This window comes from Anomalospiza imberbis, chromosome Z (genome assembly GCF_031753505.1).
Source record: "Anomalospiza imberbis isolate Cuckoo-Finch-1a 21T00152 chromosome Z, ASM3175350v1, whole genome shotgun sequence".
In the NCBI taxonomy this organism is placed as follows: Eukaryota; Metazoa; Chordata; class Aves; order Passeriformes; family Viduidae; genus Anomalospiza; species Anomalospiza imberbis.
The window spans coordinates 9,390,196-9,404,778 of record NC_089721.1 but is presented as its reverse complement, the minus strand read 5'-3'; the positions used below and the strand labels follow the sequence as shown (position 1 = coordinate 9,404,778).

At 46.2% G+C, this 14,583-nt stretch overlaps 1 protein-coding gene and 1 long non-coding RNA gene across 2 annotated transcripts; one reads left to right on the top strand and one right to left on the bottom strand.

The window, feature by feature from the left end:
• Window positions 1-5,186: 5,186 nt before the first annotated feature.
• On the top strand, window positions 5,187-9,791 carry LOC137464447 (uncharacterized). The gene is made up of 2 exons (XR_010994239.1): window positions 5,187-6,872; window positions 7,653-9,791. It is a non-coding gene; the product is annotated as an uncharacterized lncRNA (long non-coding RNA).
• On the bottom strand, window positions 8,561-11,467 carry PMAIP1 (phorbol-12-myristate-13-acetate-induced protein 1). The gene is made up of 2 exons (XM_068175802.1): window positions 11,030-11,467; window positions 8,561-10,698 (listed from the first exon to the last, which is right to left on the bottom strand). Exons 1-2 carry the CDS (start codon window positions 11,079-11,081, stop codon window positions 10,490-10,492), a joined length of 261 nt encoding a protein of 86 aa, XP_068031903.1. The 5' UTR covers window positions 11,082-11,467; the 3' UTR covers window positions 8,561-10,489.
• Window positions 11,468-14,583: the final 3,116 nt, after the last annotated feature.

Sequence of the window (14,583 nt, the reverse complement as noted above, 5' to 3'; positions counted from 1 at the left end):
ATTCAGCAGTGCTTGAAGCAATTGCTTCCAGGTTAGTGGAGCACTCACTTGGCTTCGTCTCTGTGACAGCTTCATTAGACTGCAGCTCATGATGAGCAGAAGAAAATTCAGTTCTGCAAGGCAAACTGAGACCAGATGAATAGAAAAACTGTGCAATGTTTGCCTAAAAATGAATAAATATGTTTAATTATTTTTCAGTGACATATTAGCATGTGAATCCAGGGAGAGATGCAGCTTTTGGTTACAGGAAAGGCAATACTGTATGTAGTCCTACAGCTCCTTTGCCTGCAGGATTTCTGCTGAAACTAGTTCAGGTTCAATGCTGTGAGATGACTGTGGAGTTGGGTTCCCCTGTGAACCTAAAGCTCAGCCACTCTGTCGGGACTGGTCCATGCCTCCGGTCACTTCTGTGGTTGGAGAGGCTTCAGGAGGATGCAGCTCTTAGAGCTGAAGGACCACACAGATTCCAGGCCTGTGATGGGATAGAAGAGGTTACCCCTGCATGTTTGCCGAAAAACAGGGAGAAGATAATTCAGCAGGGACAGCTGAATGGTGAGGCCTTGTTCAGGAATGACCAAAATCCGACTGTAATAGAGTGTATAATAGATACATAAAATGCATGTGGAATTTAATGCAGCGTAGTGAATGCATACCTGTATATGTATAATACGTGCAGTGCAGTACTGACTTTTTGCTACTTTAATGTGGTAAATCACAGTTGTGTTTTAGGCAACGGCATTTCTTTCAGTCCACAGTCTAGAATTCTGAAGGTTCCATTGCAGGGAGGCATATATATGTCTCCCTCACTCTTAAACCAGTGTGAGCTCAAAGGTAAAGTCTTCATTTTGTAAATTAAAGTTAATTTGAGGTGTCTTAAGATGATACGTGGTGGTATTTTCAGATGCTTATTTGCAGGTACTGTTCATTGTGAGTGATTTAGAAGGCTTTTTTTCAGTAATCAGATACTGTTCAGTATTTTATTTTACATGCACGTAGATAAGTGTTGGCTGAGTAACAGCAAACAGAAATGGGGATTTTTGTGTGTGATTCAGTAGTGGCTATAATTTAAAAGATAGGTTTAATGTTTTAAATCTGATAATCGTTACTATGGGTAGAAAGATATCACTTCTCTACTAACATTAGAGCAAGCAGAAGAATTGTATTTAACCCTAATTGTTTCTGCTCTTGAAAATACGTTTTTTTTTCCTTGTGAAAGAACAACATTGTCACTGATGTTGGTATGATTACAGTAGCATTTCCTGACATCTCTCTTGGGGTGACATGCCCTGAAAAAGCTCCAGGATTTATGCAGTATGAGTGTCTGCTTTATTACAGACAAGATGGTTAGACCAAGCAGATGTAGTAAATTTTTGGTTATACACACCTGGCAAAGTAAATGTTATTTTTCTGAGAGCCTGTTTGCACTAAAATGATGGAGGACGTTGCATTAGTTCATCAGTATTCACTAGGATCACACCAATTTTTGGCCTTGCTGTTTGCATATGGTGATTCTTCACCCTGCTGGAGTGTTGGCCAAACTCTAGGAGAGCAGAGACTTGGCAGCTGCATCCTAGAAGACCAAAAAATCAAGATGAAATTATGCACTTCTTCACCAGGGAGCTGAAGGCATTCCAGACAAGGGGAGTTTACTCCTAGGTGGAGAAGGTTTAGAGCTTTGGTGCATCCAGGCCTGGGGCAGCTGAAGGTGCACATCGTGGATATGAGAGCAGTGAGATGCTGCCATTGCATATTCTGCAACCTTTTGTACCGGGAAGCTCTTTCCAGCTTCTCTAGGGACTGCATTTGTATTGAAAACTCTGAAATTAGGGAGGGAAATAGATGTGATCATTTTCTTGCTTAAAAAAAAAAAAAAATAGAAGGACGGATAAGTATTCAGAAACTGTTAAGTGATTCATATTTCCTAATGACCCTCACTTAAAATTAACCCTGATAAATGTTCTGCAGTGGTTCTTGTCAAATTCTGAAGGAAGTGTTCCCAGATGGGAATGTTTACCTGTTTCTATGTTTAGGTTATGTAAATGTTCAAGTGAAAATATTGATGAAGAGTAGACCAGCTCATGAGAAAAATGGGGATCCCACTGTAGGTAGATTTTGTGTGTTAGTTTGATACACTTATTGTATGATATTGTATATTTACAGTTTTGTTTATATAAATAAAACTTCTTTTAATTAAAACTGTTTAATATGCCTTGTGTATTATAAAAAAGTCAGTGCAATAACATGAAATAGATTGTACATTTTGTGATTTCTGTGTCAATCTGTATTGCCATAAACTGTTTTGTTTGGGTTTTTTAGTGATTTTGAAAATGAATTGTATCCTTAGTACTCCTCTAGATATTTAATTTGTTATGTCAGTCTGTCTGGTCCACAGTTGGAACTGGCATCACAGGGACAAGGATGTCCAGGAGAGCAGTCAAAGACTTTTTAAATGCTATCCAGGTGTGCATCTAAGCTAGAACTAAAATAGTGCCCTCTTAAAAACCGCCAGTGTGAAGAGGACTCAAGCTTTTAAGAAATGGTATGAGATGTTTTATAAAACCTGACTGGTATTGTGTTTTCTCTGTCCATTTTGTAGGAAAATGTGGAGTTTTCATCAAAGCAGCAGTCTCTGGAGGATGCTGCCTATGAACTGTACCTCCTGCCCAGCCCCTGGGCTGTAAGGGAATGGATTTTATGTGTAGAGAATGATTTTATAATGCTAGGCCTAATCTGGTATTTGTTCTAGTTTCCCACCTACTCTGGGGATAAAATTCCCTTCAAAGCCACAGTGAGCTGGTGGAATAGGCTGGGCTGGAGACTCTCTGTGGATGGATTGGAGCTGAAGTGGAGCTCATAGTGGGAGGTGGGGACCACAGCCTGCAGTCTGGGGAGGTTTGCATCAAGTGGGCCACTCTATTAGACACAAGTCACTTCACAGTCACTGCACAGCAGACCAAAGCAAGCCTTCCTCATGGAAAGATGAGCCAGCCCAGAAAGCTCTCCTCTCAGCCGCTCTGATGTGTGGAATGCCTGAGGTGCCCAAAATGGTACACTGCCTGACTGCCTGGCAGCACACGGACACGTCAGCTGGTCGCGGCAGGGAAGGCTGGGCTGGAGGCAGGGCCTGGTGAGTTGGAGTGTTTATATCTGCACCACAGGCTCGTGTGCGTTGCTCTGTGTTTGCCTGCTGGGTTGGGCACTTGCAGCAGCACTCCCACATGGCACAGGGCAGTCCTGACCTTTCCCTGGTGTAACCGTGGCACTCGCCTGCATCTTGTGCCAGGCCTGGCAAGACTCTATTTCCTCCTGTGCACAGTGCTGCCCGAAAGGGCCAGGTGGGGTTTTGTGCGAGGGGAAGGAAGGCATTTGCTCTCCTGTGCCAGGGGTGCAGAGGGCATTTCCCTCACCCCCAGGTTTGTGCCCCAGAAGCACTGCCCTTGCTTTTGGTTTCCTTCTCCAGGTGCCATGCTGTGAGGGTGCAAGCGGGCAAGTACTGCCTGAGGAGGGATAAGCCCACAGCTTCTGCTGACTCATCCTGTGGGAAAGGCCAGTGTGGCTGGCTCCCAGCCTGCCCTCTGGGCACGTGGACTCTTTCCTGGGCTGGAGGGGAAGAGGAGGAGCTTTGTGGTACACCAGTTTTCCATTTGCCTTGGGACCCGTTCTTCCCCATCCCTCTCCCTTGCACGCAGCCGTGATGGTGAGGGATGCTGCAGAGTTTATGCTGTTGTGTAGTGAAACTCTGCAAGGCGCAAAACCAGCATATTGGGAAAGAGACGGCTGGGAAGCTGTGTGTATATGCAGTCCCGTCAAGCTTGGTTCAGCACATCTGTCCCCAACTGGAGCCTGGCTTCTCTCTCCAGGGCCACATGGGGAAAAAGAAGAAGATATTTTCAGTAATGATTTCCTCTGTGTTTCTGCTCCCCCCTGCTGTCACCAGTGCTGGGTCAGCCCAGCTCCTCTCCTCTCTTTCACTGATTCCCCCTTATCCCATCCTCCTGTCTGTGCTGATTTCTCCAACACATGGCCTCAGGTGGGGCCAGCAGAGCTCAAACCTCCAAGCAGCCTGGCTCTTGTAAGATTAGTCTTTAATATCTTTAATGGAAATCTTAATTGCCACAGTCAGTAGCTAAGTAAAGAGGAATACAAAAGCAAGACACAATGAACTTACCTGTAAATGGATTAGTACATGTGACTTCATTTAGCCACCAAGACATTTGAAGTACTAGAACATTTTTACTTCTCTCAGTTGTGAAAGCCTTAGGGCATGGTAAAATGAGGAACTTGAAACATGATTTTACCTAAAAAGTCCCATTTCATTTCTCTTTTTTTTTTACAGCTTTGCTGCTCTCCTGCTCCCTGTTGGGACCACTGAATGCAGTCTGAATAGGGTCTGATTCTGGTGTCTGTTTCTTCATCTCTATTTCCAGGAATGTGTCGAAAATGCCACTTTACCCCATTTGACTAGAGGCTAGTGGTCACAGTCCTCAAGCAGGGATGCTATGAAGGAGGACCCTTGGGGAAAAGGTTCCCACAGGCCGCCCTGGAGTCTGTGGCTGGCCAGGAGCAGGGCAGGTGGTGGCTGGGTGTGGCACCCATGACCGCAGAGGAGTGATGCCACAGGGCAGCACATTGCTGCAATTACAAGAAGTAAAACCTTCCCAGACCGTGTCCCTGGGCTGTACTTTGCAGTGCCCATGGCCATGCAGGGTCAGCCACAGAGCCAGCCATGGATAGGTGGCATGCCCACCCTGCTGCCTCTGTGCTGCCAGGCCCTGGCCCGTGCCTTTTTGACTGGTGCTGGGTGATTTTTGGTCTGGCATTTGGGTGCTGGATTTTTTCCTTTCTATGCAATACTGGGTTGCATAACTGCTTTTGCAGCCCCTTCTTCCTGTGTCCAGCAGCCTCATACTGGTGGATGCCTGGGGAATGAATGATTTGCATTATCTAGGACTGATTCCCCACCACTTCTGTTAAATTAGGTGTTTCTTCTTCTCAGGAGCATGGCTGAAACCAGACTGTCTCTATCAGCCTTTAGTAAAAGCCCATTTTGGACTCTGTTTATAGGGAAAGCCAGTCATTACTTCCTCTTTTATGTAGCTGTGTTTATTAAAGCACTTGGCCCAGCTAAAAGACTTCACAAATTAATAATGATTGCAATAATTAAGTTGTTTTCCTTTAAAAAAAACCCTCACATTTAATGATGATATGAAAGGACATTTCATGCAAATAAACATCATGCCCTAAAACAAGGAGTTGCCCTTCCATCCCATAGAGTGTAAAGCTGTGACTAGAAGGAAATTTTGTGTCAGTCAGGTTATTTTATGATGCTAGTCAATAGTAAATGCAGAATTTCCTGCATTTCCACTGTTAGTTGCATATGTGCTGGCCTCACCCCTCTGTGTCTGAATCAGTCTGATACTGTTGCACTGAGCAAACATGTTACCTGGTGCTGAAATTCCTTGGATTTCTCCCTACATACCAAAGCCATTTCCTTGATGTGCTACGGTGGTGCTGGGTAATGTCCAGCGTCCAGCTGCTCTTGTCAAAAATTGCCTCCCTAATTCCTGATCCCAAGCAGTGCAGACATGACTGTGGCCTCCTGCCTTTGTTGCGGCTTTGTTACATCCCTGTCAGGAGCACAAAGGGGAAGGTTGAAGCAGAATGCTGCCCTTAATTTCTGCCATGCAGCAGGGGACTGTGATCCCAGCTTGGACCCAGGAGCTGAGGGAGGAAGTGCCAGCATCCTAATATTGGTCTTATCTGGGGGTGCTGCTGAAAGTAATTTCTTTTTCTGAGATTTGCAAGCTGGCCTGTCCACTACAAAAAGGTTCCTTGCCCCTTCAAGTGATGACCTTGTCATGAAGGAGCTGAGCCTCTGAACCTCGTGGTGGTCCCACTTTACTTCCATGGGGATGAGGGAATGAGACCAAAGCCACCAAAGATGAAATGGCTGAAGATGAAATGGCTGAAACTGTTTTATTTGTGGTCACTGCCATTTCATGGGATATCTCCTGTTGCTCAAGGAGTGATACCAACCTCCATGCTTTCAGAGGGCTGGTGAGAATTGCATTGCAAAGAGCCCATGTGTGAGAAGGCAGGGCAGCCTTGGTGTGGCCCATTTATTATGTGGGCCAGACAATGTCCTGACGTGCTTGGGTGAGGACCCTTGTTTACAGCTGTAACAGCTTTTGGGACTATTGCTCACTGACAGTCCCACCATCAGACAGTCACCTGCTTCCGGGGAAACCCTGCCAGACTGAAAGGCAATATATTATGTCCCCAGCTCTTCCTGTCCAGCCTCCTTACATCTTCATGAATGCACATCATGCCCTCACACCCTCTTGTGTTAATGGGAGGAAAGTGATTAAATTTAATCCCATCCAGCAGTGTCTACTAAAAATAATGAGCAGCATATGACACATTGTTTTTCAGCTGATTTACAAAAACATCCCGTGAGGGGAAGAGGAAGTATCTCCTTGTCTGCCACTTTGTTTGGGAAATACCAGTTGTGCATCCAGTCTCAGGTATGAAGGTGTGAGCTGGCTGAGGGGGCCAGGCTGGTGTTCACCTAGGGGGCCACGGTGCAAACATGACCCAGGGCTGCACTTGTCCAGCCAGGTGCTTTGGTAAATGGAGTGTTATAAGGTGGCAACTTGGTCAGTTTGCTTCACCAGGTGGGTTTGTTTTGCTTTTTTGATATCAGATGCTTGTGGGTGAGTCAAGTGCATTTATATTGCAATGCCATGCCCCAGTGATAGGAATTTTTTTTCCCCTGCCGTTTAGGGAGGAGCAGGTCACAGGCATCATGCTATGTAGGTGACTGAACACTGCTCTGGAGGGCTGGAGAGGGGCCAGACTCCAGTGGGAAGCAGGTGAGAGTGTCTGAATGTTTTCACAAGTCTGATGAGTCACACAAGTATGATTTGCAAAACCAGACCTCTGTGCAGCAGCACCTACAGTAGCATCCTGATGAACCTTAGGTCACTTCACTGATGCTTTCCAAAGTAAAAATCTTCCAGGCTTCTGCTGGTGACTAAGTGGGAAAGGACAGGGAGTTGCATCTCTTTGGGTTTTTTTCTGGTTATTAGAAACAAGAGCCTTTGGCCCAGAAGTTCTTAATCACCTTTGCATTGGGAATATGAGCTACAGGGATGGTGTTGTTGCCTGTGAAGCTGGGAAAAAGCAGCACAGTGAGTGAGCAGGGAGCCTGCTGATGTGCTTAGCATAGCAAGGGAGGACCTCAGGCTCTCCTCTGCATGGACACATCTTTGGGTCCCAGCATTAGGGAAGAAAAATGTGCTCTGCACTATCCCTCTGCTGTTCCCTTGTGACAAGCAGCATCATTTCCCAGTCTTCCTAAACTCCATCTTCAAACTGTGGAGAAAGTAAAACTTTGCCTGACAAAATGCTGTCTTCCTTTCTGTCTGCATCTTAGACAAAACCCTTAACTTGGATGTCTATCCTTTACAAGGAGCACTCCTTTACAAAGCTGCAGCTACTCTGGTAGAAGTAATGGGCCCCCAATACCACACAAATATTCTGCAGCCAGTAGTTAACAAAAAAATACTAGATGTCTCATTTTGAAGTTCAAGGTCATGGTTGTGGGGTTTTGTTTGTTTGTTTGTTTGTTTGTTTGTTTTTCCCTCTTAAAGGCAGAAGGCAAAGCCTAATCTACCAAAACATACCTGCTGGCACTCTGCTCTTGCCCTCCTGCTTTTGCCCTGCTGACATGGAAGCATGGAAGCAATTTGCATAGTACAATCATGCTTTCACAATCCACAAAATAAAACCCAAGTGATAGCAACCTTTGTGACTCATTTTTCTCGTAAACACTTCATATTTATTATCTTTGCAAGAATTCAAGACATACATGCGTGAGGCATACAGCAACACATCTGGCACACATCCAGAACAGGCCTTAAGGAAAACAAACTCATGTTGATAAAGTCATAAAGCAGATCCTTTGCAGAAGTAACAAAAGAAATCTAGGGTGGACATCAGCAAGCACTTGGTCATATACTGGCACTGACCTCTTGCATCTGTGCCTTTTTCCTGAGTTCCTTTTGAACACTGCCATTCTTAACAATGCACAGAAACACCTAAAATATTTCAAAAAAAGCAATTAGTCTTTGCATAACTAGGCAGACAAATACTGTGCTAACAGTAAACTTGGATATCCCCATGACAATGCATTTACGAGTATACATTTTTTTGTAATATTTATATGTGCTACAGCCTGAAGAATAGGGTGGGTTCTACAAATCCCCACCTCATTTCCTGTTGACTTTGCAAGCAGCATTCATTGAACAGAACAGTTTTATTCACATACTTTTCAGCTACTAATGTGAATGCTAATGCTGAATTCTTCGGAGAGTTCCAGATGGGCATGGTCATTGTTCAGTGTCCTTGATGAAGATTCCAAGACTCCACCAAGTGCAGGATATACAACAGCAACCCTTCTTAGGAAGCTGGAGCTGTCTTTGATGAAGTTTTGCCCAGCTGGATGCAGTGCTAGCCTGGGAGTTGGTGCTCTGCTGGTCTGAAACTCTTTGCCTTTACATTTATTACCTGAAAAACTGACCTATGTATGTATCAGTAAAAGGAACTGCTTTGCAGTATAAGATAAATAACATCTATTTTTGAAATATTGTGTTCTCCCTGAAAAGGTACTGGCTGGCTTAGAGGGGAAGGGAACCATGCATGTGGCTCAAGGCAACAGCAAATCTTCCTGTAACATCACTGGGATGGATGGAGTTAAGTCTTCCATGTGGAAAGAAGGCAAAGTCAGTCAGCTTCTGCTCAGTGACAGAAGTCAGTGTCAATACATAACAGCCCCTGCACAGCTGGTTGTGAGAGTTACATAATGACAATTTTCCAAAGGCAGATTAAAAAGATATAACAAAAAAAAAATTATAAATACAAACAAGAATTCACCACAAGACAGGAAAAGACATAGTTTGAATAGACACAAATAACAAAGTGTAACTATACAGCCTTATAAAATGCAAATGTGCTTATATGCAAGGGTAGTTAAGAGAAGTAACTCACCAGTGACCTTAGAGGTAGCTATGAAACAGCCTTTTTCTTGCTGTCTTGGACCCATGAAAAATACTTTTTAGGATGGAGCCTGACAAGAATTGACTAGCAAAATTACTGTTTGTTTTGACAGCAACCAACATGTTTAATTCAGCTCCTCCGAAGCCAGCCAAAGTTAATATCCCCTCAGTGAGATGGGTCATTCCTATGTAACCATCCACTGGATATGCTGCCACAGCTCCATCATTCTGGAACTGAGATGAGAAGGCCATGAAATGAAATGGAAATAAATTACAAAGGAAGAACCTTTGTCCGTAACTATAATTTATAATTAAACATTCAAAAATCTAAGGCTACTTTCTTGTACCACTGAAATGCTCAATTCTATTGATATTATTTCTTCAAAGAGAGGTAGTTGCTTTCTTTGAATAAATAACATTCTCAGCAAAACTTGTGATTCAACTTTAGGATCTACTTCTATCGAAGTTATTTTGTTACTTATAAAGACACAGCAGAATTGTTCTGTTATCAAGAAATTCCTTGTAATATTGAAAGAATCCTTCCACAATTACCTATGTATCTGTGTTTGTGTTATATATATTCAGATACATATATTATGCCAAAATATGCTTCCCTCTCTGAAGCGTGATTTATTTCCTTTATCATCAGAAAATATTATCCTTTTTTTGCTTATATAATAACTTTTTATATTGAGTTTTGTCATGTTTTGAACATTTTTTCATACTGTGTTTTGAGATTAAACAAACAGCTTTTGATTAATAGTTCTATTAAATACTCATGACATGCACTAGCAGTGCACACATTTATATTTCATGTATACATACTATATATATATAACTTATACTATATATTTATACTATAGACTAGAACTATGCAACACTGTTGATTCACAGAATTACAACTTTTAGTCTGCAAAACAACATCCTGTAACAAAAAAACTTTCAATAAAGATAGTGATTGTCTTTATTAAATTTTAACAATCACCACTAGATCCCTGTCCAGCAGGATCCATACTTTAGAGAAGAGGAGCAGTCAAAGGTCCAGCAACTGGCTTTTCCTGTGTGGTATGTGATCCCAAGTTCCAACAAACTCACACTTTTTTTTGTTTCGTCCTGGAGGTGGGCTGAATTCCTTGGTGAAACATGGCTATGGGACATGAGGACCAGAGGGTGACTGGGGAAACCGGGTTCCTGAAAGTGTTCTCAGACCACGGTGAAGGGCAAGTTCAGTCTTGTCCCAAATCTCCCCATGTCACCAGCTTGCCCCAAGTCACCACCGCACAGTTTAGGGGCTCTGCCCATCGTTATCTTTTTCTTCCCACCTGGCATTCATACGCCAGTATTGCTGTAACATTCTTCAGAGAAAACATGTGATAGCCATCCTCCAGCGGCTGCAGTCAGCTAAATACAACGCAGCGAGATTTGAGGTTTCTTCATCTCCCAATGTCTGTGGAGCCTCTTCTTCCAAACCCGCAAAGCCAAGGTCCTCCTCCTCCTCCTCCGTTCCGCTCGCCGTGTCCGCGGGCAGCCCACGTTCCGGGGCAGAACAGCTTGGCGAGCAGGTTCAGGAGCCTCTGCCGCAGGTCCCACCTGTCGCCGATGCGGGTCAGCTCCAGGGCGCACTCCACCGCCGCCTCGCGCCCTGCGGAAACGCGCGTGGTTACCGCTTTGATGAGATCCCCACTGTACCGTACTTTTTGTCCAATTTTTTATTTTTTACTCATCATGAAGCACACCCCATCCCGCACCCTCTCTGCCCCCCACTCTCTGGGAGCAGCAGCTGTATCTCTCTCGCCTCCAAACGGGCGCCCGCAGCCGCGCCGGGCGCTGGCCGCCCACCCGGTGCTGGAGCCGGGCAGCAGCGCCCGGGCGCAGGACGGCGTGTCCCTGTCCCGTCCCGTCCCGTCCCGGTCCCTGTCCCTGTCCCATCCCATGCCGTCCCGTCCCCCGCCTATCCCTTCCCCCTCCGGTACCTGCAGGAGCGGCTGGCGGCGCGGTTTTGCGCAGGGTCCGGCCAGGCATCATCGCGGCGGCGGGACGACGATCGGCGGGGCACGGAGCGCCGGGGCTCGGCGAGACTCGGCACAGGGCGCCTAGGCTCGATTCGGCGGGGCACGGAGCGTCCAGGCCCGGCGGGACACGGAGAGCTCAGGCTCGGTTCGGCGGAGCACGGAGCGCCCAGGTTGCTCTCGGGCCGGTGGCAGCAGCGTTCTGCCGGTACGGGGGCGGAGCGCGGCGCTAAAAGCGCGGCTGCGAGTCCAGCGGGGATTTCCCTCCGTCCTGACGTAGCGAAAAGGCGCGGGGATCCCGCCCCCCCGCGCCCGGCGGGCAGGCGGTGGCGTGCCCGGGCGGCGCGGGGCCGCGGCCGGGACCGCCTACGCTGCCGGCCCGGGAACGGCTGGAGAGATGCGGTGTGCGGGGCAGGAGGAGATGGGAGGATGGGCTGTGCGCGGGGCACAGGTGGAGGGATGGGGAGTGCTAAGGGAAAAAGGGAAGGAGGTGTGGGGTGAGTTTGTGGAGGGATGGGGAGATGAACGGTGCGGTTTGCATCATCTGGGCAAGAAGAGGCAGAAGGGTGAGGTAGGCTTGCTCTAGGCAAAGAGAGATGGGACGGTGGGCTGTGCTTGCGATGGTGGTGGTCCAGGAAAGGTGGACAGGTTTGCAATGATGATGCTGAGTAAGAAGAGGTGGAGAGATGGAGAGTGCTTGGGCAAGCAGAAGAAACAGATAGAGTGTGTTATTATCATAGAAGCATAGAATAGTTTGATTTGGAAGAGACTTAAAGGTTATCTAGATCAGCCCCCCTGTATTTTGCTGCTTGTAGCCACAACAAAGTTGTGTTGAAGAAAGATCTTCAACTAGATCAGGTTGCTCTAAGCCCCATGCAATCTGGCCTTGGATGTTTCCCAGGATGGGACATCTACCACCTCTCTGGGCAACCTGTGCTGGTATTTCACCATACAAATAAAAACTTCTTCCTTATAGTTAATCTAATCAATGCACTCCTAGTTTAAATAATTACTCTTTGTCCTATTGCAAAAGGTCCTTCTAAAATGTCTGTCACAGTTTTTCTTACTGGCCCCCTCCAGGTACTGGAAGGCTGCAATAAAGCATTCCTAGAGCCTCCTTATCACCAAGCTGAGCAACCCCAATTCTCTAAACCTTCTTTCTATTCAAAGTGATGGTGACCTTGCCCTCAAACCAACCATGGAGAAACAAGCTAGCTCATACTCATGTACCACTTGCAACAGCTTGGGGCCACCCCCACCCCCGCTGGATCTTCCCTGTTGCAGTGCAGGGTCTGCAGGGTCTGCAGGGCATGGCTCTGGCATGCCAGGGCACACTTACCTGTGCCTGCTGTAATTTTAGATGGTGGTTTTTGCAGGAAGCAAGAGCTGGAACAAAGTCACGCCCATGTCTTTGTGATTGTTGCAGAATTTGGGAGAGCTGCTAGTGATATGTGGATCACTCATCTGCCTCCAGTCTCTGAGAGAGTTGATATTTCATGTTGTGACACATGCCATGGACTTCTGCTTTTAGGGGAAAATGAAAACTGCTTGATGTAAAGAAAGCACAGATGGGTCAGACATAACAAAGAACTGATTTATGGCTGTAAGTCAGTAAATTACTACCTCTCCCATCAAAACACAACTTAAAATGTCATAGTGTAATACAGACCCACAACAGGATGTTGAGAGGCTCCATTCTGTGGGGTAGGAGCCTCTGAAGTCAAGTGTCTAGAAATGCTGGTGACTTTGAAGTTCCATTAAAAGGGGAAGCATTTACCAGCACGGTGCAGTCAGCCTTTTCCCTGCTATTTCCCAGAATGATGGGAAAACATTTTGAAACATGGCTGATTTCTCTCCCTGTGTAGGAAACCTCAGCCTCCTTGGTGCCCGACAGGAGGCAGCTGGCACAGTGGTGCTGCAGGGCTGGCATGTGGGAGGGACAGTGGTACGAGCTCACGGACAGGGCATTTCTCAGGGTGAGATATTTAAATGAAAGCTATAGCTGGATGAAGCTTTTGCAAGGCCTTCCCAAAACTGTAAACTGTCTCTGTCAGCTCCACACAGGGCAGCCTGCCAGATCGTGACCTGGTGTCAGAGCAGCTTAGGTTGGCCACAGAGAAGTTTCTAATGTTTTTGAGGATGTATTGCCTTTGTCTCTCAGTGGTATATAACCTATAAGGCATGTGGGCTAATTTCCTTGACCCAATGTGCTTGAGGTCCCTTCAGCTGTATGAACATGCCTGTTAGTAACTCAGTCCTGCTCAGGCAGAACTGGCCTTTGTCAGTCATTCCTGTTATGTAAGAAACTGTGTCTTCAAAACAAGTTTGTTGGGTTTAAGGAGATGGCAAGGCAGGTAAACAGGTCAGGAGGGTGTTTGCATGATTCATCATCCCTCGTGAAGGAGGTGTGGTGGTCTGCAGCATGTGATGCCTAGGGCTGCATCTCAAAGCCACAGTCCGACAGCTGCTCCACAAATCATGGAAGCCTCTCCAGAATGTCAGTACAAGGGGCTGGGGCATTACTGAGACTGCCATCTTCCTAAGAGGCACCCCACGTGCCCCTGCTGCCCTACTCAGTGCTCAGCAGTGCCCAGTGCAGGCAAAGCACCCACAAACTCAAGCCATGAGGTCACACTGGTCTCTTGTGCCGCTGGCACGTGTGTATAACTTTGCACATTTGTTTTGCATGTTTAGACAGTATGACCTGCGGCTTGTTCTTCTTTGTGAATCTGGAGACAGATCAAATCCTTGGGCAAATTATTTAAATTACTCTTCCTCTAGTGAAGCCAAAACCAAATTAACCTCAATCCTGTCCTGCTCAGCAACACTTCCTCACCCTGAAGGCAGATAAGCTTAAAGGGCACCTTGTCTCTATACCCCTGCAGCCACACAAAGAGATGGGCCCTTCTTTTGGGTGTATGTGGGAGAGAATCTTTCCCATCAGTGCACAGACCAGTGGGATAGTTGAGTTGAGAGCATTAATTTATTTTCTTTGTTTTATTTTAAAGCAGTGATAAAGGTAATAAAATCGGGATACCAGGTAATAAAGGATACAAGGTAATGCAGAAGGATAAAAGGTAATAGAAAAGGGCACACTTCAGTGTGCAAAATGGGTTAATAGACCACCCTGTGAGCCAAGTACCCTGAAGTGCTTGTCTCCCTATTGTGGCAGTCAGAGCCATGTATCTGAGTACAGTGGTGCAATGCAGGGAGACCCACTACTGTTTAGAGGGGAATTGCCTCAAGTTCCAGATCTGGCCCACATCCTCACAGGGTTTTACTGGTGTGTAGGGGAGTTACTGATGTGTAAATCACAGCCCATTTTGGCGGGAACAGCACATGCTGGGGCTGCTGCTAATTATAGGATTGTGCAACAGGCTGAGCGAAAAGAAGTTGATTGTGGTTTCAAAAGCCACTGGCAGGCTCTGACGTTTTCTTGTTTCGATTCCCCTAAACAAAAAGTGTATCTGTGGGAAGCACAGACCCCTGGGAATCTGCTCTACCAGAGCAACCACAAA